Genomic DNA, 24,237 nt, shown 5'->3' with positions numbered 1-24,237 from the left:
GGTCCCCTTTGCTGCCCCGCTATTAATACCAGGCACAGTAAGGGGAGGTTTCTATTCTGTGACAACCTGTGAATTCTGCTGATTTCTTAAAGGACAACGGTGATGAGCCAGCATTTCCTGCTGCCTCCCCATTGCCCCAGTGTATTACGTTCATATCCTGCCTTATTTCCCTCTCCCACAGTACAACACAGTTGTCAATTATCTGCTGACTCTGACCCAGTCTACACTGCAAAGCTGATAAATAATCTGCAGAGAAGAGGTGAACACAAGCATCGGCATACTCTGGCTGCACGGTGGGCCTGTGTGGACTGTGTGTGGCCCACTGTGGGCTGTGTGTGGTCTGTGTGGGGTCTGTGTGTGGGCCACTGTGGTCTGTGTGTGGGATGTGTGTGGGCCACTGTGGGCTGTGTGTGGGCCTCTGTGGGCTGTGTAGGCCAATGTGGTCTGTGTGTTGTCTGTGTGTGGGTTACTGTGGTCTGTGTGTGGGCCAATGTGGTCTGTGTGTGGGTCATTGTGTGGGCTGTGTGTGGGCCATTGTGGGGCCTGTGTGTGGTCCAGTGTGGTCTGTGTGTGGTCTGTGTGTGGGCCACTGTAGTCTGTGTGTGGGCCCGTGTGGGCCACTGTGGGCTGTGTGGGGGCCAGTGTGAGCTGTGGGTGGGCTGTGTGGGGGCCAGTGTGAGCTGTGGGTGGGCTATGTGTGGGTCAGTGTGGACTGTGGGTGGTCTGTGTGTGGGCCACTGTGGGCTGTGTGTGGGCCACTGTAGGCGGGCCAGTGTGAGCTGTGTGTGGGCCACTGTGGGCTATGTGTGGACCAGTGTGGGCTGTGGGTGGGCCACTGTGGGCTGTATGGGGGCCAGTGTGAGCTGTGGGTGGGCTGTGTGTGGGTGGTCTGTGTGTGGGCCACTGTGGGCGGGCCAGTGTGAGCTGTGGGTGGTCTGTGTGTGGGCCAGTTTGGTCTGTGTGTGGGCCAGTTTGGTCTGTGTGTGGGCCAATGTGGGCTGTGTGTGGGCCTGTGTGGACCAGTGTGGGCTGTGTGGGGTCTGTGTGTGGGCCACTGTGGTCTGTGTGTGGGCTGTGTGGGGGCCAGTGTGGGCTGTGTGGGGGCCAGTGTGGGCTGTGTGGGGGCCAGTGTGAGCTGTGGGTGGGCTGTGTGTGGGCCACTGTGGGCGGGCCAGTGTGAGCTGTGGGTGGGCTGTGTGTGGGTGGTCTGTGTGTGGGCCACTGTGGGCGGGCCACTGTGGGCTGTGTGGGGGCCAGTGTGAGCTGTGGGTGGGCTGTGTGTGGGCCACTGTGGGCGGGCCAGTGTGAGCTGTGGGTGGTCTGTGTGTGGGCCAGTGTGGTCTGTGATGTGTTGATTAAAACATGTTGTCGTGACTTATATTACAACTTGCGGCTCTGTAAGAAATCATAGAAGCACAAGACTTGAAATGGTGGAAAAAAATAAAAACAGGAATTTATCCCAATTTCAGCTGCATGTGTTCCCTCAGGAGTCAGTGGAGCACAAGGAACAGCTCCCTGCTCCAAGTGAGAAGGAGCTCCAGGTCATGTGACAGTCTTACATCAGATGACTGAGGAGCAGGCTGCAGGTATGAGCCTCATCCTGTGGGGGCGCACTCCACAGCCGGAGCCCCTCTCCTGGCTCACAGTTGCGGGCTCCTAGTCTGTCGTCTCAGCAGTTGAACTCCAATACTGTACACATAACATACATGTAGTAATATCACATGACCAGCAGAGGGCGCTCTGCATCTATTGACGCCAAGATTCCGATACACAGCCCGCACACATACCACTGCCTCCGCTGTCAGTCAGGACTCTGGCTCCACCCACTCGCATTCCTGTCAGTCATCATAGCTCCGCCCCTGAGATGTCAGTGTCTGGCACCTCCCCATCCCCTGACAGTCAGCTGGAAGCGCTGCACGTCACGAGGCCGGAGCCTGCCCCGCCCATGTTGTTCTCGCGAGAGTCGAGGATCGGGGCGCCCGCGCTGCTGTAGGTTGCTGGCGGAGGAGAACGGGGCCGGGACTCGGAGGGAACAGAAACTTGACAGGTGAGACAGCGCTGCTGAGAGCTGAGGCGTCCGTAGCCCACACGCTGCATGTCACCGACGGATTCTCCGACACAACGCCCCAAATACCCCAGAGGTTCAGAGAGGCCCAGACCGGGGAGACGCCCCCGTCCTGAGGGCTGCAGAGCACAGCCAATAGGAGGCGTAGTATGAACAAGTGACAGGTAGGACACCCAATAGGAAGCAGCAGGAGGCGGGATCAGAATCAGGCTCGGGACAGAGTGTTCTCGGCAGACTACATGTCTGCGCTGCCGGCCAAGTGTCTGCGACCCCCAGCCTCTGTCTGCTCCCCGCCAGGGGCCGGCTCCGGGGGTCCACTGCCCACACGACGCCTAATGTCTGCTCCCCGCCAGATGCCGGCTCCGGGGGTCCACTGCCCACACGACCCCTAATGTCTGCTCCCCGCCAGGGGCCGGCTCCGGGGGTCCACTGCCCACACGACCCCTAATGTCTGCTCCCCGCCAGGGGCCGGCTCCGGGGGTCCACTGCCCACACGACCCCTAATGTCTGCTCCCCGCCAGGGGCCGGCTCCGGGGGTCCACTGCCCACACGACCCCTAATGTCTGCTCCCTGCCAGGGGCCGGCTCCGGGGGTCCACTGCCCACACGGCCCCTAATGTCTGCTCCCCGCCAGGGGCCGGCTCCGGGGGTCCACTGCCCACACGGCCCCTAATGTCTGCTCCCCGCCAGGGGCCGGCTCCGGGGGTCCACTGCCCACACGACCCCTAATGTCTGCTCCCCGCCAGATGCCGGCCCCGGGGGTCCACTGCCCACACGACCCCTAATGTCTGCTCCCCGCCAGATGCCGGCTGCGGGGGTCCACTGCATACACGACCCCTAATGTCTGCTCCCCGCCAGGGGCCGGCTCCGGGGGTCCACTGCCCACACGACCCCTAATGTCTGCTCCCCGCCAGGGGCCGGCTCCAGGGGTCCACTTCCCACACGACCCCTAATGTCTGCTCCCTGCCAGGGGCCGGCTCCGGGGGTCCACTGCCCACACGGCCCCTAATGTCTGCTCCCTGCCAGGGGCCGGCTCCGGGGGTCCACTGCCCACACGGCCCCTAATGTCTGCTCCCTGCCAGGGGCCGGCTCCGGGGGTCCACTGCCCACACGGCCCCTAATGTCTGCTCCCCGCCAGGGGCCGGCTCCGGGGGTCCACTGCCCACACGGCCCCTAATGTCTGCTCCCCGCCAGGGGCCGGCTCCGGGGGTCCACTGCCCACACGACCCCTAATGTCTGCTCCCCGCCAGATGCCGGCCCCGGGGGTCCACTGCCCACACGACCCCTAATGTCTGCTCCCCGCCAGAGGCCGGCCCCGGGGGTCCACTGTCCCTGCAACCCCAAGTGTCTGCTCCCTGCCAGGTGCCGGCCACGGGGGTCTACCGCACACACGACGCCTAGGGTCTGCTCCCAGCCAGGGACCGTCCACGGGGGTTTACCGCACACACGACGCCTAGGGTCTGCTCCCAGCCAGGGACCGTCCACGGGGGGTCTACCGCACACACGACCCCTAGTGCCTGCTCCCCGCCAGATGCCGGCCCCGGGGGTCCACTGTCCCTGCAACCTCGAGGGTCTGCTCCCTGCCAGGGGCCGGCCACGGGGGCCTACCGCACACACGACGCCTAGGGTCTGCTCCCCGCCAGGGACAGTCCACGGGGGTCTACCGCACACACGACCCCTAATGTCTGCTCCCCGCCAGAGCCCAGCCCCGGGGGTCCACTGTCCCTGCAACCCCGAGTGTCTGCTCCCTGCCAGGTGCCGGCCACGGGGGTCTACCGCATACACAACGCCTAGTGTCTGCTCCCCACCAGGGGCCGGCCCCGGGGGGTCCACTGCATACACGACCCCTAATGTCTTCTCCCCGCCAGATGCCGGCCCCGGGTGTCCACTGTCCCTGCAACCCCGAGTGTCTGCTCCCCGCCAGGGGCCGGCCATGGGGGTCTATCGCACACACGACCTCTAGTGTCTGCTCCCTGCCAGAGGCCGGCCCTGGGGTCCACTGTCCCTGCAACCCCGAGTGTCTGCTCCCTGCCAGGTGCCGGCCACGGGGGTCTACCGCACACACGACGCCTAGGGTCTGCTCCCAGCCAGGGACCGTCCACGGGGGTCTACCGCACACACGACGCCTAGGGTCTGCTCCCAGCCTGGGACCGTCCACGGGGGGTCTACCGCACACACGACCCCTAGTGTCTGCTCCCCGCCAGAGGCCGGCCCCGGGGGTCCACTGTCCCTGCAACCCCGAGTGTCTGCTCCCCGCCAGGGGCCGGCCATGGGGGTCTATCGCACACATGACCTCTAGTGTCTGCTCCCTGCCAGGGGCTGGCCACGGGGGTCTACTTCACACACGACCCCTAGTGGCTGTACCCCCCCCCCCAATATCCCGAGTGTCTGTTTCTTGCCAGGGGCTGGCCACTGGGGTCTGCTCCTACCATCAACAACAGTGTCTGCTCCCCACCAGTAGCCAGCCCTGGAGGTCTGCTGTCCCGCAACCCCGAGTGTCTGCTCCCTGCCAGGGTCGGCTATGGGGGTCTACTGCTCACACAACCCAGAATGTCTGCTTTCCGCTAAGGGCTGGCCCCGTGGGTCTACTACCTCCACAACCCCAAATGTCTGCTTCCCTCTAGTGGCTAGCCTCGGGGGGGGGGGTCTACTGCCCCGCTGCCCACGAGTGTCTTCCCCATGCCAGGGTCGGTCCACGAGTGTCTGCTGACACCGAGTGTCTGTCTGGATTCTGGGAGTCTATTGCCCCCTTGTCTCCGAATGTCTGCTCCCCACTACGAGCCGGCCCTGAGTTTCTTCTTCCCTTGTGACCTGCCCAACCCACTGTGGGTCGGTCCCAAAGTCTGCTCACCACCAGCACCTGGCCCAGGGGTCTGCTCTCGCTCAGGTGTGCCCATTGTTGAGTATCTTGTGCCAGACATCTGTTGCCCACTTCTGAGTGTGTTGTGCCCTCCTGCGCAGTGTTGTAGTTCTGCTCACTACCACGCTCGTGGTGTCCGTTCATTTTTCCCACTGTCTGGCAGATTATGTGGTGTTCCTAACAGTCTGGTGTATGGATGTTTTGAGGTTTAGTAACTTCTGCGTTTTTATGGGCCTGTGAGATCATGAGAGGCTCATGACATTATATGTTTCAGCGGAGGGAATATGAGCCCATCCTTGGGAAACGCCATCAGTATCCGATCAGGAGGGTCTGACTTTGGTTTCCTCTGCCAATGAGGTGTCTGAAATGGATGCAGTGCCGGTGTAAGCCCCTTTATACAGTTTATAAACAGCAGATTGGTGGGGGTCCTCAGTTTCCTACAATGATCTATTTATATAATTGCCTTGTAATGTTGTCATTTCCTTTTTTGTCCAGATGTCACCGTATCCCAGAATTCCAAGCGGAGGAAGTTCACCGACCGCCATATTGGGACACCCAAGTGATGATGGGTGTCTCAATATTGAAACTGCTGCTGGTACCAACCTATTGCGCGGTACCACCAGCGGAACACCGTCACACCACACACACACACTATACGCCGTATGCACCACACACACACACTCACATTCACACTCATAGTCACACACACTCAGGCCGGGTTCACACTGCCGTGTATGATGCGAGCAACTCGCACAAGTTTCTCGCATTAACACCCGGCGCTACCGCCAGCACTTGGGACCAGAGCTGTTGCTGCATAGAAATATATGCAACCGCAGCTCCGTCCCGAGTGCCCACGGCAGTGTCGGGGGTTGATGCGAGAAACTTGTGCGAGTTTCTCACATCACACACGGTAGTGTGATCCCGGCCTCACACACACTCTCACACGGTACCACCAGCGGAACACAGTCGCACTGCACCTGCTTGAATTCCGCGTAGGCGCAGTGAATCACTCGGCTGATCCCGGCGGTAGATGCGCGACGTGTCTATAGGCAGAGGAAGCCGGTCACATTAAGGCTGTGTGCCCACAATGCGATTTTTAAGCGTTTTTGCCGCGATTTTCGACGTGAAAACGTTTAAAAATCGTGTACAGAACGCCCCCCATGCACTCCTATGGCATTCCGCACATGCTGTGCTAATGCTGTGCTTTTTTCCGCGGCGGAATCGCATCGCGGAAAAAATCGCAGCATGATCATTCTTTTGTGCGGAATCGCAAAGAATTGCCGCGATTCCGCACCCATAGGAATGCATGAGAATCGCTTACTTCTTGCATGTGGCTATGCCCACCATGCGCGAAGTTAAGCGTCTCATGTGCGGATGGTACCCACGGTGTGGAGGAGAGGAGACTGTCCTCCAGGCCCTGGGTACCATACCCCTGTAAAAAAAAAAGAAGAAAAAATAAAAAATCGGGGTATATTTACCTTCCGACATCCCGCACTGCATTCCTGGCCTCAGCGTTCCCAGTAATGCATTGCGGCAAGGTCCTGTAATGACGTAGTCTCGCGAGATCGCTATAGTAACGCGAGACCAACGTCATCACAGGTCTCGAAAGGCATTACTGGGAACGCTGAGGCCCGGGATGGCAGCGCGGGACGTTGCAAGGTAAATATACCCCGATTTTTTTAATCATTTTTAACATTTTATCTTTTACTATTGAGGCCGCATAGGCGGCCTCAATAGTAAAAGCTGCTCACACTCGTCAAACACTATGTTTGAATGTTTGACGAGTGTGACCAACCTGTCAATCACTTTCCAAGCGATGCTTCAAATTGCTTGGAAAGTGCTTGAGAAAAGATTTGCGGTGAAATCGCGCGGAAAAAACCGCGCAATTTCTGGGAAGGAGTCCGGTTTTCAGTGTGCGTTTTAACACGCAATGTGGGCACATAGCCTAAAGGGGTTTTCCCACAAACAAGTTCATTTTAAAAATTGTCTGTCTGACCGTGTATGGAGCATACCACAGCTCCTGGGCAGGGGAGGAAGCAAAAGACAATACTGACATTACAGCAGGAGATCGCAGAGTAGACATTTTGTGAGGTAATATATTTCACTGACTGTTTTTAATCAATATATTACCTCACAAAATGTCTACTCTGCGATCTCCTGCTGTAATGTCAGTATTGTCTTTGGCTTCCTCCCCTGCCCAGGAGCTGTGGTATGCTCCATACACTGTCAGAGCACAGGGGGGAGACATCTCAAACGGGACAGCACATGAGGGGAGAACACAGCACAGGAAGGAGAGAGACCGCAGACAAGGGGGACAGCACATGGGGTAGACAGGTCAAAGAACGGAGCACAGACGGGAGAAGTCAGTACATGGGGAAAGAGCGAGTGGATGGGGTGAGCACATGGGGGGGGGGATTCTCAACGCTGCAAAGCCTGCCCCCATCACGACATTACCGCCCTCGCATCGGGCCTCCATCTAATCCCATAGTAATGGTCTATTCTACTAAAAACCATCAATGTCTTGAGCCGTTACCCTTATAACATTTGCTTTTATATTTTGCCCTTTTGTATTTGGAAACCTCATGAGGTGCTTTCCGTTCTCCTCCCATGTTGTATTAAATACTTTTATTTTTCCATTAAAGGGAATTTGTCACTAGGTTTTGGCCACCTAAACTCAGAGCAGATAATATAGACAGAGTGATAACTGAGATGTGACAGTTACTGGGTTGCTTGCTGCAGTTTTGATAAAACTACTGTTTTATCAGCAGGCGATTATCAAACTACAGCAAGCAGCCCAGCAAGTGACTCCTCGCTGGATTCAGGGTCTCTGTCTTTACATTAAGCTGCTGTCAGATTAGGTGGAAAAAACCTTGTTACAGATTCCCTTTTATTGATGTTGTCCCTTCTCAGAAAAACCTAAACTACTTTACTCACCTCACGGAGTTTCCACCAGTGTGTCTGATCCTGGCTACGGTGCCGATGTCACGTCAGCAGTGCGGCAGCCAATCAGTGAGCTCGGTCGCCCATGCTGTCTGTGTGGCCAGAGTCTCTGAGCTCAGTGATTGGCTGTTTATGTGATGTCAGCAATGCAGCCAATAGCAGACTTCTAGGACAGCAGCAGAGACTCGGCGCTGAACCCGGAGGAGGTGAGTAAAGCGCAGTTTGATTCTTTTCTTGGGCAGTTTGTTGTTCTGGTCTTTTAGTTTTATTCTTTGAAAAGTCTGAATAAATTGACAACTGGGAGTCGTCATGTACAGTCCGAAACTGTCAGCACTGATTGTCCAATGTCAGAGTGTGCGGATGCACCCCCAGCTGGTAACGCCCAAGTGTCAATGTATTCTTATATTTCCAGGGCGTAACAGAGGAACGGCACAATGCAGAGTCATGAGAAGAGTTTACTCTGAATGACTGTACAATAGGACATACCATCGCTGTCAGAGGAGCTGGCCTTTGTGCTCCTCAGGGCTATGTGTGAGTGACGCCTCCTGTGGCCGCTCCTCATTGTGATCTATGACTTTTGGTACCTAAAGTGACTCCACGAGCCGGGCTTGGTGTGACAATTCTGTTGGGTTGGGGGTCCTGAAAGTGAACTCTGCAGTATTTGACAAGGGGACACCTGAACGAAGGTAGTAAATAAAGACCCTGCTGTAGTGACCGAAGGGGGCTGCTCATCATGGCTTGGTCTGGATGTAGTGGTTAGAAGGTTTATGTTGTAGCCCAGCTGTGGTGGTCCATGATTTGCTGCAAGCAAGAACCTTTGCAGGTCTGCTTAGTAGTGAGGGGTCTTCTTTCCATGACTTCCAGATTCTCGGTATATCCATACTCAAAAAAAGAAAAAATCCGTAGTCTTTTCTGCAGATTTCATTCCATTCATTGCACACTTTTGAATGACTGCGTGTCATTTCCATGCAGATTTTTTTTTTTCTGCAGCGTGTGGATGAGGTTTGCAATATGCTATGGACTTTTTGACTGCATGTCTGGATGAAAAGTAAGTACCCTGCCGGATTCTATCTGCCCCGTGTGATGTGAACATAGTGTTGCGGTACATTTACAGTGCGTTGTTATAGGGAGGGAGCATTCAGTGCAATCCTCGATATTCGGCCAGTAAATACAGGCTGCCTATCACTTAACAATTGAGCACACTGATTGTTCGTTAGGCCTCTTTCACACTTCCGTTTTTTACAATCAGTCACAATCCGCCTGGTTTTGAAAAAAAACGGATCCTCAATTTTTTTTTGAGGATCCGCTTTTTTCCCATTGACTTGCATTAATGGCGGATTGTGACGGATTGCTGTCCGTTGCATCCGTTTTTTGTGAGGATCCGCCAAAAGTTGCTATCCGTCACCATCCTCAAAAATTTCAAAGCGGAGCTTGTAACGTTTTTTTCTCTGGCGGATCCTGCAAACACTGATTTAACCCGAATTTCTTTCTGGGTGCCGGACAAAAAAAAAAAAAAATATTCTCTCTCTCTCTCTCTCTCTCTCTCTCTCTCTCTCTCTCTCTCTCTCTCTCTCTCTCTCTCTCTCTCTCTCTCTCTCTCGCCAGCGATTCCTTTAAATTTCTTCATTTTCAGGATCCGTCTGAAAACGGATCCTGTGCCATCCGTTCACATCAGTTTAGAACGGATCCGCTTGTCCGCCTTTTTGGCGGATTATAACTGATGCAAAAAACTGAAGTGTGAAAGAGGCCTTAGGTGAAATGATCTTTTGGCTTAATTAAAAATAAATCGTTCTCCGCAGCATAACGCCCTGTGTAATCAGGACATTAGCAGTCTATGCTTTTGATATAGAGTCTGTGTGGCTTAAGGGGGTTGTTGCCTTTCAGTAAATGTGGTCCCCAGCTGCAGGCTATTATTATTATTTATTAAGAAACATCCGCGCTGTACTCTCCTTCCCAGGTCCACCGGCGAGTCTCCACAGCTGCACCCGGTGTCTGACATTGGCTGTGGTGCTGACGTCGCGTGAAAAGTAAAAAAAATATTAGCATTTGTCTTTTTTTTTTAAAAAAAGAGAAATTATCTGATATTGCATGTTTGTTAGTGACAAAAGTATGTGAAAATGAGATATAAAACTTATGCAGAAATACTGAAAATTCTGAAGGGTTCACAAACTTTCTTCTACAAGTGTGCATAGTCTGTTTATATGGAAACAAAACAGTTGGTTGACTTCATATCATACAGATTTTAAATTGGCTGCACATTGTGGGGAAACTCATCTCAGATTATTTTTATTGTATAATATAGGGGAGTTTGTAGCAGTTAATGGGGATCTGTCACCAATTTTTTCCACCAAGTCTAGGAGCAGCATAATGTAGGAGCAGAGACACTGATTCCAGCGATGTCACTTACTGGGCTGCTTGCTGCAGTTTTAATAAAATCCCTGTTTGATCATCAGGAGATTATCACTAGAGGACTAGTTAACCTGCTTCCAGGTAGTCCTTCATATTCATGAGCTCTGTATAACCTCGCCCCCCCCAACCTCTAGCAGATTTCTGCCTATACACAGTGTACAGTATGAACTGAGAAGATCACCAGCATAGAAAAAAGTGATTTAATACAAATAGCAGCAAGCAGCTCAGTAAGTGATACACTGCTGGAAGCAGAGTCTCGGTCTCTACATCATGCTCCTCTCAGATGGGGTAGGAAAAACTTGGGTGACAGATTCCCTTAAACTGAACTACAAATTTGGGCACAAGATTGCACGGATTCCCCTCCGGCCCCCAGCTGTCTCATGTCTGTCCACACAGCGGCAACATTTCCTGTGGCCACTGAAGTTCAATGTTACATCAGTGCATGTGGAGATGCAGCGAAGGCGCTGGGCTATTGGTGAGGCAAGTATATAGATTTTGCAATTTTAGGCCAATTTTATTTTTTTGAAGCTTTTCCAGCTCCCACTGATAAATGATGGTTATCTAGAATAGGAGCTTATCTCGCATTGCTCCCTCTTCACTTGCCAACACACCTTTTAAGATTTTACTTTGGGAAACAGAAGTTTTTGTATGTTTTCTGTTGCTATGCATGGCGTTCATTATCGGGTCCTGTAGTGGTAAATGACTGGTGAAGTCTCCAGGATTCTGGCGATCTCCACCCCGAAGTCCAGAGATACTGGGATGTGACCACGTGCTGGTTTCCCTGGATCTCCTGTTCTATATTCTGACTTATTGTGTGGATGCATTAATTTGTTCCCCGTAATTTCTAGAGGGTTTTTATACATTGGCGTCTTAGATCTTTACCTTGCCTTATATGACTACTCGTGTCCCATGCCTGCAGTCTGTCACTTCTGAGGTCCTTCATTGTTGCCGCGCAGAAGTGAAGAACAAGCCGGCTCTACTGGTTGCTCCGAGTCCGCTGTTCTCCAAGAGCATTCAGCTCTGACAAAGATGCTTTGAAGCCAACTTCAATAATGGGGTATTCAGGGCTGCGGCTGGTAATCCCTGCTTTTGTGTGGCATGGGAGTACATTTTCTTCCCAGTTGTTGGGTTCATTTTTTGATGATGGGTAAAAACTGGCTGTAGATGTAACTATTGTCATCAGTCGCCCAACCGTTCATGGCTCTAAAACAACATCATTCTACAAAACACCGGTCACAACAGAGAGCCGACCTGCCCAAGCTTTTCCTGGATGGAAAATGGACCACCATAACGGCCGAGAAATCTGTAAAATGATGAATGGGATCTATTAGGGTACGTTCACAGGTGGCTTTTTCGGCATGTCTTTTTCTGCATGAGTGTTTTCACGAAAAACGCTGCATGTATTATGCTATATTTTATATATATATATATATATATATATATATATATATATATATTATTTATATATATATTATTTATATATATATATTATTTATTACTTTTTCTATATATTATTGATTTTAATGGATAAAAAATGCTGCAAAAACACTTAAAGAAGTGACATGCTGCATTTTGAAACACACACCACTGGTTAAAAACTGCAAGAATAAAACTACATGCTTGAGGTTATAACAAATCTTATACATGCTGCTTTAAAGTGCAACATTGGGCACAAGGGGGAAAAAGCAAAGCCTCTACGTGCGATCATGCCCTTACTATATGCAGTGTCGTGCTTCTTAAAGGTGTTCAGAATTAGAAAAGCGTGACTGCTTACTTCCAAAAGAAATTGTCGCATCGGACTACGGTTTGATTCTGATTTTCACTTCGATGCAACTCGGCTGCAATACTGCTGCATTTACAGGTGTGGCGCTGTTACTGAAAGAGAAGTCATGTTTATATCAGGGCTGTGGAGTCGGTAAGCCAAACCTGCGACTCCGACTCCTCAATTTCCCTTACACCGACTCCGACTCCCACATATATTGCTTATATTTAAGTGAAAAATGTATTGTAGTACAATGTGAACATCAGACATTTAATCATTTCTATGATACAATAATCAAGACATTTAGATAGCACATAACATATTTATTAGAATACAATTTTAAAACACAAAAAACTAATAAATTGTAAATATGTAATACACTATGTAATGTCAAATATATATATATATATATATATATATATATATATATATATATATATATATAAAACTATGTAATAAACTATGTAAGTGGCAAAAAAACAGTTTTCAACAAAAACATACTAAATAACATTTGTGCAGTCTATGAATTTGTTCTAAGAAATAGAATTGCCTCCTTCATAGATTAGGCCTCTTTCACACTTCAGTTTTTTACAATCAGTCACAATCCGCCAGGTTTTGAAAAAAACGGATCCTCAATTTTCTTTTGAGGATCCGTTTTTTTTCCCCATTGACTTGCATTAATGGCGGATTGTGACGGATTGCTGTCCGTTGCATCCGTTTTTTGTGAGGATCCGCCAAAAGTTGCTGTCCGTCACCATCCTCAAAGATTTCAAAACGGAGCTTGCAGCGTGTTTTTTCTGTGGCGGATCCTCCAGACACTTATTTAACCCGAAATTCTTTCTGGGTGCCGGACAAAATCTCAATCTCTCTCTCTCTCTCTCTCTCTCTCTCTCTCTCTCTCTCTCTCTCTCTCTCTCTCTCTCTCTCTCTCTCTCTCTCTCTCTCTCTCTCTCTCTCTCTCTCTCTCTCTCGGATTTCAACTGATGCTAAAAAACTGAAGTGTGAAAGAGGCCTTACCTCAAATCTGACCTAATAATTTTAAGGCCAGAGAACAACCTCTCTACACTAACTTGGGTTGGAGGCAAAGCCGTAACCACATGGGAACATCTCTAACAATCTCCGGGTATAAAGGAATTGCCTCATGCACAGTCAGTTTTGATTAACGGTTGAATTTTTCTATTTCTTTGAGAGCAAGTGAAACATTTTGCTGAAATATGGTCAGTCTGCTTGCTATAGGAGATGGAGTGAAATCTTTTTCCTTGTGGCAACACTTTGCCTGCTCGATATCATCCAAATACTTGTCAAAGTCAAACTCCTCATCTGATGAGGATGAAGATATGGCAGCAGTAGCACTGTCAAGACCCGAGTCCTCTTGCGCCTGGCAGTCCTCCTGTAGGCCACTCATCCTAACTGCTACCTCAGTCAGAGCTTCTTTTCCTTTAGTAAGCTGTTGATCATCAAGCATTTTATACCGACTCCACAGCCCTGATTTATATGATGCGGGCCTTTACCTCTAGGGGGTCCATGGCTGTAGGCCTTTTCCCTGCATATCCCCCCATAATGGCAAATACTGTTGTAGGCTTTTGGGAAAATTGCGTGTGCACAGGATTATGTGAATCGTCCTTAACTACTCGCCCTATAATATTTAACAATTTTTTTTTTCTTTATTTTCACAAATCCGCAGCAAATACAGTGATCTTACCTTGAGGATGGATTCACACATCCTTGTTTTGCTGTCCGAGCACTGACCATGATGCACAGAGCGGACACATCTCCTGGCCTGAACTAGACGGCCTCCTTTATGTCTGACCCGAAGTCGACAGCCTCATACTCCTAAGTGAGTCTGCAAAGTTCAGATCGGGACACCCATGACTATTCCGTGCGTTGTGGACTACACACGGCCTTAGATTATCGCAAAAATCCTAATATTTTGTACAGCATGTAGGAGGTCGGCACTTGATAACTGAACATAGCAACCCTCAAGGATGGGCTGTGGTAAGAAGCCCAATAATGCCAAAGAAGTGCAAAATGTAATTGAAATACATTTCTTTATTAAAATAAAATTAAAAACAATAAAAGTTCAAAAAACGGCGCTGAAATGGAGGGACAATGTAACAGGACAGCCAAGTTATATGAAAATATCAATGCACTCGCCTCCTAGGACTGCAGACTTTTTAGGGTACAGATTTGTATTGAGCATATAATGCTAATGTAAAGCAATACTTTAGTAAATCCTGCCACCACAGAAAGAGAAAGTAATGTGTTTGGCTGAAAGACGTTCTGCTATATGTTGTTAAGAGGATTCTGCATTGACCTATAATTTCCTCTAATTTAAGAAAGAAATTATACAGTGCTGAAAACAGCTCTACAAAGTGCACTGCTTGTAAAGTGCAGGATTAATAGTGCTAGAATACCAAATCCTGTCTTACTGTTTTTATGCAAGAGCTGTGTATTCTCCTTTCCTATAATAACTGCAATAACAGGATATTATAATTATTTAAGGTGATTTGATGCAAAGCACTTAAGCACTATTAAGAGTGACTCCATTTAAGCCTATAAAGTGCATTGTGCCAAGGGCTCTTAGTTGGGTTATATGTAAACTGTGAATTCGGTTAACACTTGAGATGCAGTGTATTAAGGGCTCTATTTTATATTACATACAAGCTGTATGACAAAGGCACAAAATTCTATTATGGGTCAACAAGGGCTCAGATTTATTTGCATGTGCCATGCAGCTTACTGAGGGCTTTGAGCTATCTTCCTTATGAGCAGGATTATATACAGCCACATGTATACTGCAGTATGTAGGTGCCTTGTGTTTCTGACAAAGTATTCACCTAGTGAGGAATTCCAATGTATGAAAGGAAAGAGATGACATATAATGTTATAAGGAATAAAAGTAGGTATATACCGAAAAAGCTGGGTGAAACGCGCGTCGGTGCAGAGGGATGCTACTCCTCTCCACTTCCAAACAGTATCAGGACAAGTGCCAGCTATTGTAAGCTAATACGTAAACTGGTGGCCAAGTGATGGGCTTGCCGTGGCTCCTGCCATAGGAAGCGAGGCACTAGTGCACAGAGTCAATCTGGAGAATAAAGCCGAGCTCCACTCCTTCTGCGTGCAGTATCGCTATACATACTGCAGCATTATTTCTCTGTATAGGCATGTTGGGGAAGGGTTCCCACCGATGCTCCAGCTCAGTGGTTATTCGCTGACTGTTGTGTTCGGTTTGGCAGCTTCTCTGAATCAAACAAAAGATTGGGCATCATGAAATCTAAGATGCCCCATCCATTTCCTCCACGCTCATATGCATATAAGATTGTCCGCTGATCTCACCAATAACTGTTATTTTGGGCAAAATTTTATTGTATATATACGGCCCACCTTTTATTATAACTCCAAAAAAGGGCTCATTACCAGCAGTGAAGTGGTGAGGGCAAAAAAATTCCGCCATTGTTATTTAGAATTTCAGTTTTACTGCATGAGGTGTCATGTAGCACGTCTTACCTGTGTGTGAATTGTATTGATCCGACTGTGCGCATCCTGCAGTGAGGGCCGGGCTGGAGTTGCAACTGATAGTAACGGCTATTAGGTTATGTGCACAGGTTGCGGATTTCGGTGTGGATCCACAGCGTTTTTGGACTCGCGGAGTTGCTGCGTGCAGATTTGCAGCGTTTTTTTTTCCGCAGCATGTCAATTCTTTTTGCGGATCCGCAGCAGCGGTTTTAGTCTGGTTTGTGTCTTTCTGTCTCTCTCTCGCTCTCCCAGATGCACAAGGGAGAAAGCTCACAGACCAGATCCATTCCCAGTACCACCAAACAAATCCGCACAGCAAAAACGCATTAAAATCCACATGAAAACCGCAAGCATTTTTCCCTGCGTTTTCTGCCAAGAGACGTGGATTCTCTGCATAAAATTCCGCAGGCTAATCTGCAACGTGTGCACATACCCTTAGTGATATGTTAAGTAATTGTGTTTTTTGTCCTTGCCCTAGATTGAAAGACATACCATTGCTGGGTTATCACTTTTTAATGATCTCAAAATTATATATATATATTTTTTCTCAATGTGCATTTAATTTAAGAAGAAATTGCCTATTTCCTCAGTGAGAAGTCCGATGAAAGACTGTATTTTTGTTATTTTTTCTCTGACGTTGTCCACCAATCCCAGAGCAGTTCGCTCTATACACGGCGTGATAACATTCCTTGGTGATCCCCCGAGTGTACTTTTGAGTTTGAGGAGTAAAATGTTGACTTCCACATACTTGTTTCATTCTTGAAGTAAAAAGTTGATATGGAAAAGTGTGTTTTTGTGATTTATGCAGTGCCACATGTTACTGTTCTTTATAGCTGCTTTTATCCTAAACGGGCACTGTTCTTTTAGACAATTTTCACATGAAGTAGAGTCAAGTCTCACTGCTTCCCTGTCTGTCAAACTGTTTGCTGGGAAGTGAGGGAAAAGGTAGTTCCAGTACCTACAGTGCAGGGGGAATGCTGAAGAGGGACTGGCCACTAAAAAAGAAAAAAAAATTACAAAGTGGGAGAACTCTCCCTTTACAGCAAGCCACTTAGCAGCTGAATTTGTTAAACCATTAACATGTCCTAAAAAAGGTAGAAATTGGTTATATTCAACAATGTTTTAGGCTAAAACTTAGAGTTTGCTAACTTGGCTATACTATATATCCATACAGTAGCAAACACGAGCAGTGTAGCGATAGGTAGTCCTCTGGTATCACGTGACACTCATTCAAGTATATGAGCTGATTTAATTTAGTCGCTTTTTGCTGTGGTCCTTCACTCTATTTAAAGGGGTTTTCTACTACTCCATACTATCTCTTCTCAGTCACCATATTCCAGCACATTATTAAAAAAAAACAAAAAAAAAACAACCTGTACTCACTTCTGGTGCCAGAAACTCGGCACCGGGGCTAGCGTGACGGTATGTCATGTGAGCCCTGCAGCCAATCAGCGGCTGCTTCACTGTCTCTTCGCGTGAATCATCTGCTGCCACTTCCTCCACATGTTGGTTATGTCTGAAGGAGGGAAGAGTGAAGAAGCCACTGATTGGCAGCTATGTCATGGCAGACCTAACGCTGTTGTTGCTGGAACAGCAGCGGAGGCGAGTACAGGCTGTTACAATTATACCGGGGAAAATATGGTGATTGAAAAGTTGTCTGAGTAGTGGAAAACCCCTTAAACAATCAGGTAACCGAACAGCCAAGGCCATCATGTCAATCTGTAGAACTGTACCGACTGCAACTTTGGCTTCAGAAAAAAAAAATCTTATTATTTTATGTTGATGAAATGCCTGATATTACCAAATTCAACATTACATTTATTACTAATTGTTATATCGAATTGAAACCGACGTGAATAAATGTTGAGTGGGAAGTGTGGCTTCCCATGCAACATTTAGGACTTGTCTGAAATATTGGCCAAAGACCGGAGTGGTGCAGTCTCGGGAGGAGGGAGCATTTTGATAATCTCTTATAATTTTTTTTTTTCCCTGATTTTAGGTTTGATCTCCGTTTTAGGCTATGTGCACGCGTTGTGGATTTGTTGCGTTTCCGCAGGGGTTTTTCCATGCGGAAATGCTCCAAAAACGCAATGGATTACTTAAGTAATGTTAATCAATGGCATTCCTGAATTGTTGTGCACATGCTGCGGAAATTTCCGTCCTTATTTTCCGCAGCATGTAAATTCTTTTTGCGGATCTGCAATGTTTTTCACTCATTGACTTACAATTGAGCCAGTCAAATCTGTAGCAAAAACGCAGGTAATAATAAATAATAATAATAAATTTTATTTTTATAGCGCCGACATATTCCGCAGCACTTTACATTTCAGAGGGGATTTGTACAGACAATAGACATTACAGCATAACAATAATCACATACAGTAGATTATAACAAATACCAAGAGGAAAGAGGGCCCTGCTCACAAGCTTACAGTCTATGAGGAAAGAGGTAGACACGAAAGGTGGGTGGTAACAGTTGCCCTGATTGTAAGGACCAGCCATAATGTTAAGTGTGTAACAGTACAGACACAGAGGGCTAATGGATGCATAAAGCATGTGGGAACATGATGCGGAAAATCTGGTTATGGTAAAACTTTTGGCTGTGCCACACAGGGATAGATTAGGTTAATGTGTTGAGGCGATAGGCCAGTCTGAATAAATGTGTTTTCAGGACACGCTTGAAATTGTGGGGATTGGGGACTAATCGTATTGACCTGGGAAGTGCATTCCAAAGAATTGGCACGGCACGTGTAAAGTCTTGGAGACGGGAGTGGGAGGTTCTGACTATTGAGGATACTAACCTCAGGTCATCAGCAGAACGGAGAGCACGGGTAGGGTGGCATACTGAAACAAGGGAGGAGATGTAGGGTGGTGCTGAGCCATGGAGGGCTTTGTGGGTGAGGGTAATAAGTTTATACTGAATTCTGGAGTGGATGGGTAGCCAGTGTAATGACTGGCACAAGGTAGAGGCATCGGTGTAACGATTGGTGAGGAATATGATCCTGGCTGCAGCATTCAAGACAGATTGGAGAGGGGAGAGTTTGGTAAGAGGGAGACCAATTAGAAGAGAGTTACAGTAGTCGAGACGAGAATGAATAAGAGAAACAGTAAGAGTTTTTGCAGAGTCAAAAGTAAGAAAAGGTCGAATTCTAGAAATGTTTTTGAGATGCAGATAACAAGAGCGAGCCAGTGATCGAATGTGGGGGGCAAAGGAAAGCTCGGAATCAAGTATGACCCCAAGACAGCGGGCCTGTTTCTGGGGAGTAATAGTGGAACCACACACAGAAATAGCAATGTTGGGTATAGGTACATTAGTAGCGGGAGGAGACACCAGAAGTTCAGTCTTTGACAGGTTCAGTTTCAGATATAGTGAGGACATGATATTAGACACAGCGTTTAGACAATCGCCGGTGTTTTCTAGAAAGGCTGGCGTGATGTCAGGAGAAGAAGCGTATAATTGGGTGTCATCAGCATAGAGATGGTACTGGAAACCAAATCTACTGATTGTTTGACCAATAGGGGCAGTGTACAAGGAGAAGAGGAGGGGGCCTAGAACCGATCCTTGGTGGACCCCAACAGTAAGGGGAAGGTGAGAGGAGGAGGAACCGGCAAAAGATACAGTAAAGGAGCGGTCAGAGAGATAGGAGGAGAACCAGGAGAGAACGGTGTCCTTGAGGCCAATGGAACGGAGCATAGTGAAGAGGAGCTGATGATCCACAGTGTCGAATGCTGCAGAGAGATCTGGTGTATAAAGGTTTGCAGATTTGCTGCCAAAAACGCTGCAGGATTGTCAAAAGACAAAGGAAATAATGTCAGAAGGCGGAAGAGTGCGTGAGCGGAGAATATGTGCATGTCTGTCTGTGGGTGGGTGTACCCATGCGACAAACAACCCATAGTTATTGTACTTAGGCGTAGTCTGATGGGACTACTACTCCCACCCGGCAAGATCTGCTGTCACATATAACAGAGACAGCATGAGCCGATGATGGGAGAATAGTCTCATCATCCAGTGACTAAAGCCCCCGTTACACACAGCGATATCGCTAGCAATATCGCTGTAAAGTCACCGATTTTGTGACGTAACAGCGATATTGCTAGCGATATCGCTACATGTGATACTTACCTCCGACCGGCTCCCCCGCTGGTCGCGCGAGAAGGTCCTGGATCATTTCTCGTCGTCAGCTTCCTGCTCTGACGACGAGCGACGCGTGGACGCGGGCGGGAGGACGTCAGGATCGCCGCATCTGACAGGTAAGTAGCGACCCCCGACCCCTGCGATGTCGCTGGTGAGATCTGCCTGTGTGGCAGCTCACTAGCGACCACTTAGCGATGCACCAGCGATCCATATCATTGTCGGGATCGCTGGTGCATCGCTATGTTTAACGGTACCCTAAGTTCAATTGTAAAAAAAAATCAAAACATTGACATACAGTGCATTGCGAAAGTATTCGGCCCCCTGGAACTTTTCAACCTTTTCCCACATGTCATGCTTCAAACATAAAGATACCCAATGTAAATGTTTGGTGAAGAATCAACAACAAGTGGGACACAATTGTGAAGTTGAACAAAATTTATTGGTTATTTTAAATTTGGGTTAAGTCTCTATCAGTTTTGTACATCGAGAGGCTGAAATTCTTGCCCATTCTTCCTTGGCAAACAGCTCGAGCTCAGTGAGGTTTGATGGAGATCGTTTGTGAACAGCAATTTTCAGCTCTTTCCACAGATTCTCGATTGGATTCAGGTCTGGACTTTGACTTGGCCATTCTAACACCTGGATACGTTTGTTTGTGAACCATTCCATTGTAGATTTTGCTTTATGTTTGGGATCATTGCCTTGTTGGAAGACAAATCTCTGTCCCAGTCTCAGGTCTTTTGCAGACTCCAACAGGTTTTCTTCAAGAATGGGTCCTGTATTTGACTCCATCCATCTTTCCATCAATTTTAACTATCTTCCCTGTCCCTGCTGAAGAAAAGCAGGCCCAAACCATGATGCTGCCACCACCATGTTTGACAGTGGGGATGGTGTGTTTAGGGTGATGAGCTGTGTTGACTTTACGCCAGACATATCGTTTGGCATTGTTGCCAAAAAGTTCGATTTTGGTTTCATCTGACCAGAGCACCTTCTTCCACATGTTTGGTGTGTCCCAGGTGGCTTGTTGCAAACTTTAAGCGACACTTTTTATGGATATCTTTTTGAGAAATGGCTTTCTTCTTGCCACTCTTCCGTAAAGGCCAGATTTGTGCAGAGTAGGACTGATTGTTGTCCTATGGACAGACTGTCCCACCTCAGATGTAGATCTCTGCAGTTCATCCAGAGTGATCATGGGCCTCTTGACTGTATCTCTGATCAGTCTTCTCCTTGTTTGAGATGAAAGTTTAGAGGGACCGCCGGGTCTTGGTAGATTTGCAGTGGTATGATACTCCTTCCATTTCAATATGATCGCTTGCACAGTGCTCCTTGGGATGTTTACAGTTTTGGAAATCATTTTTATTCAAATCCGGCTTTAAACTTCTCCACAACAGTATCACGGACCTGCCCGTTGTGTTCCTTGGGAGCTAAATACTTTAGCAATGCACTGTACATATTCACGTACAATATACATACTCGCCAAACACCTAATCCCCAACGCCCGCGTCTCCTGCAAGCAATCAAAACTAATAAACCAACATATACTCCTTGTCCGCCGTAGTCCATTTAATACCAAGTGTCCCACGTCGATGTCACCCGGCCGCTGACGATACACTGACAAGACGTAATTGCTCCATCAGTGTATCACTGCGCTGTCGTGAGAGTTCACCTGAGTACATCAACTGATCAGCTCTGGTGCTCTCACAGCACCGCTGCGTGAGAAAGTTCTCACGCAGTGGTAGTGCCATATGTGAGAGCAGCAGAACTGATGAACTCCGGTGAACTCACGGCAGCGCATTGATACACTGACGGGAGGTAATCGATCCCGCAATGTATTGCTGGAGTCCGGGTAGAGAGGTCACATCTCCCGATGTGACTGTTCTACACGTGTGATCACCGTGGGACACTCGGTTTTAGATGGACTACATCGGACACGATAGTATTATATGTTGGTTTATTATTTTATTTTCATTGCAGGAGACGAGGGCGTCCGTCTGGGATTAGGCGTTCAGTAAGTATTGTTAATTATGATTTAATAAAGGAGGCTGTGTGATTATATCAAAGGACTTTATTCTGGGTGTCTGTGTTTTATACAATGTGATGTGAAACGTAGCACAGCCGTGCAAAGTGGTGCGCAAGTAGGTTCCAAGGCCAGTGAATATACGAATAAAACTTGGCATTTAACTTAACAAGAGAATCCAAAGAAGATTTTTATTGCAGTCTGCCCAAAAATTGACAAGAGACGTTTCGGTCCCACATGGACCTTCGTCAGTCTATGTCATATAAAAGAAAATAACAAAGTAAATACCAAAAATATAAAACAACATAATGTCACAAAGAAAATATATAACAGGGATCAAAACAATAAGGTCATCCTCATATCAAAGGCAAGAAGCCATGTCGGGGGTGGAAATATAGGGTAAGGGGGGATGAGGAAAAAGGTACCTACCCGACTGCATAAGACGAGGGTGAAAGAAAGGCAAGAACGGTTGGATCTGCAAGTCTGTAATGTATAGCAGAGAATAAGGGTATAATGGCCCATATACATAGGGATAGAAACATGAGTAGATCATACCTGTAAAGGTAACCACTATGTATCGTTCAGCATAGGCCCAATATAGGTCCTTCAAAAGAACTGTAAGACACGGAGGGGAAAAAAACAGAATGATCTGTATGGATGTCCCAAAAGAATACGAAAAATAGAGGAACAGGAGGTATAGTATAAACAAACCAGGTAGATATAAAAATCATAAGTGTCCCATAAACTGTAGGTAACTATGGGTGTAGCATACCCTTCGTGTATTTCAATATGGTGTCAGTGGGGAAGAGTCAGATACATACAGTCATATGTTAAAGTTTGGGCACCCCTATTAATGTTAACCTTTTTTCTTAATAACAATTTTGGTTTTTGCAACAGCTATTTCAGTTTCATATATCTAATAACTGATGGACTCAGTTATATTTCTGGATTCAAATGAGGTTTATTGTACTAACAGAAAATGTGCAATCTGCATTTAAACAAAATTTGACCGGTGCAAAAGTATGGGCACCTCAACATAAAAGTGACATTAATATTTTGTAGATCCTCCTTTTGCAAAAATAACAGCCTCTAGTCTCTTCCTGTAGCTATTAATGAGTTCCTGCATCCTGGATGAAGGTATTTGTGACCATTCCTGCATACAAAACAATTCCAGTTCAGTTAAGTTTGATGGTCGCCGTGCATGGACAGCCCGCTTCAAATCATCCCACAGATGTTCAATGATATTCAGGTCTGGGGACTGGGATGGCCATTCCAGAACATTGTAATTGTTCCTCTGCATGCATGCCTGAGTAGAATTGGAGCAGTGTTTTGGATCATTGTCTTACTGAAATATCCATCCCCTGCGTAACTTCAACTTCGTCACTGATTCTTGCACATTATTGTCAAGAATCTGCTGATACTGAGTTGAATCTATGCGACCCTCAACTTTAACAAGATTCCCGGTGCTGGCATTGGCCACACAGCCCCAAAGCATGATGGAACCTCCACCAAATTTTACTGTGGGTAGCAAGTGTTTTTCTTGGAATGCTGTGTTTTTTAGCCTCCATGCATAACGCCTTTTTGTATGACCAAACAACTCAATCTTTGTTTCATCAGTCCACAGGACCTTCTTCCAAAATGTAACTGGCTTGTCCAAATGTGCTTTTGCATACCTCAGGCGACTCTTTGTGGCGTGCTTGCAGAAACGGCTTCTTTCGCATCACTCTCCCATACAGCTTCTCCTTGTGCAAAGTGCGCTATATTGTTGACCGATGCACAGTGACACCATCTGCAGCAAGATGATGCTGCAGGTCTTTGGAGGTGGTCTGTGGATTGTCCTTGACTGTTCTCACCATTCTTCTTCTCTGCCTTTCTGATATTTTTCTTGGCCTGCCACTTCTGGACTTAACAAGAACTGTACCTGTGTTCTTCCATTTCCTTACTATGTTCCTCACAGTGGAAACTGACAGGTTAAATCTGATACAACTTTTTGTATCCTTCCCCTGAAAAGCTGTGTTGAATAATCTTTGTTTTCAGATCATTTGAGAGTTGTTTTGAGGAGCCCATGATGCCACTCTTCATAGGAGAATCAAATAGGAGAACTACTTGCAAGTGGCCACCATAAATACCTTTTCTCATGACTTGATACACCTGGCTATGAAGTTCAAAGCTCAATGAGGTTACAAAACCAATTTAGTGCTTCAGGAAGTCAGTAAAAAGTAGTTAGGAGTGTTCAAATCAAGAAAATAAGGGTGCCCATACTTTTGCTTCGGTCAAATTTTGTTTAAATGCAGATTGCACATTTTCTGTTAGTACAATAAACCTCATTTGAATCCAGAAATATAACTGAATCCATCAGTTATTAGATATATGAAACTGAAATAGCTGTTGCAAAAACCAAAATTGTTATAAAGAAAAAAGGTTAACATTAATAGGGGTGCCCAAACTTTAACATATGACTGTATGTAGTGATGATAGTATACATATTCTATGGGTGAAGTGGAGTCCATATTACATTGATAGCAGTGGAAAAGGCC

At 47.5% G+C, this 24,237-nt stretch overlaps 1 protein-coding gene across 5 annotated transcripts in view; it reads left to right on the top strand.

Moving 5' to 3' along the window:
• Positions 1-1,862: 1,862 nt before the first annotated feature.
• Positions 1,863-24,237, top strand: part of LOC141049628 (cyclic AMP-dependent transcription factor ATF-7-like) — a 110,439-nt gene continuing 88,064 nt past the window's right edge. Inside the window, exons 1-2 of one of the 5 annotated variants that reach the window (XM_073546235.1) lie at positions 2,077-4,951; positions 13,720-13,872. Coding sequence is in view for 2 of the 5 variants with exons in the window: in XM_073546231.1 (XP_073402332.1) it covers positions 4,744-4,951 (208 nt within the window). In the remaining 3 variants the exon portion in view is untranslated. Of the gene's footprint in view, positions 2,048-2,071; positions 4,952-13,190; positions 13,873-24,237 lie in introns of those variants that run through there. The other 4 variants (XM_073546232.1, XM_073546231.1, XM_073546230.1 and 1 more) reach the window with 4 other exon arrangements.

This window comes from Dendrobates tinctorius, unplaced genomic scaffold (assembly GCF_039654945.1).
Source record: "Dendrobates tinctorius isolate UK_male_01 unplaced genomic scaffold, ASM3965494v1 ptg000145l, whole genome shotgun sequence".
In the NCBI taxonomy this organism is placed as follows: domain Eukaryota; kingdom Metazoa; phylum Chordata; class Amphibia; order Anura; family Dendrobatidae; genus Dendrobates; species Dendrobates tinctorius.
Note: the sequence above shows the minus strand (reverse complement) of the source record. Positions and strands in the feature narration are given on the sequence as shown.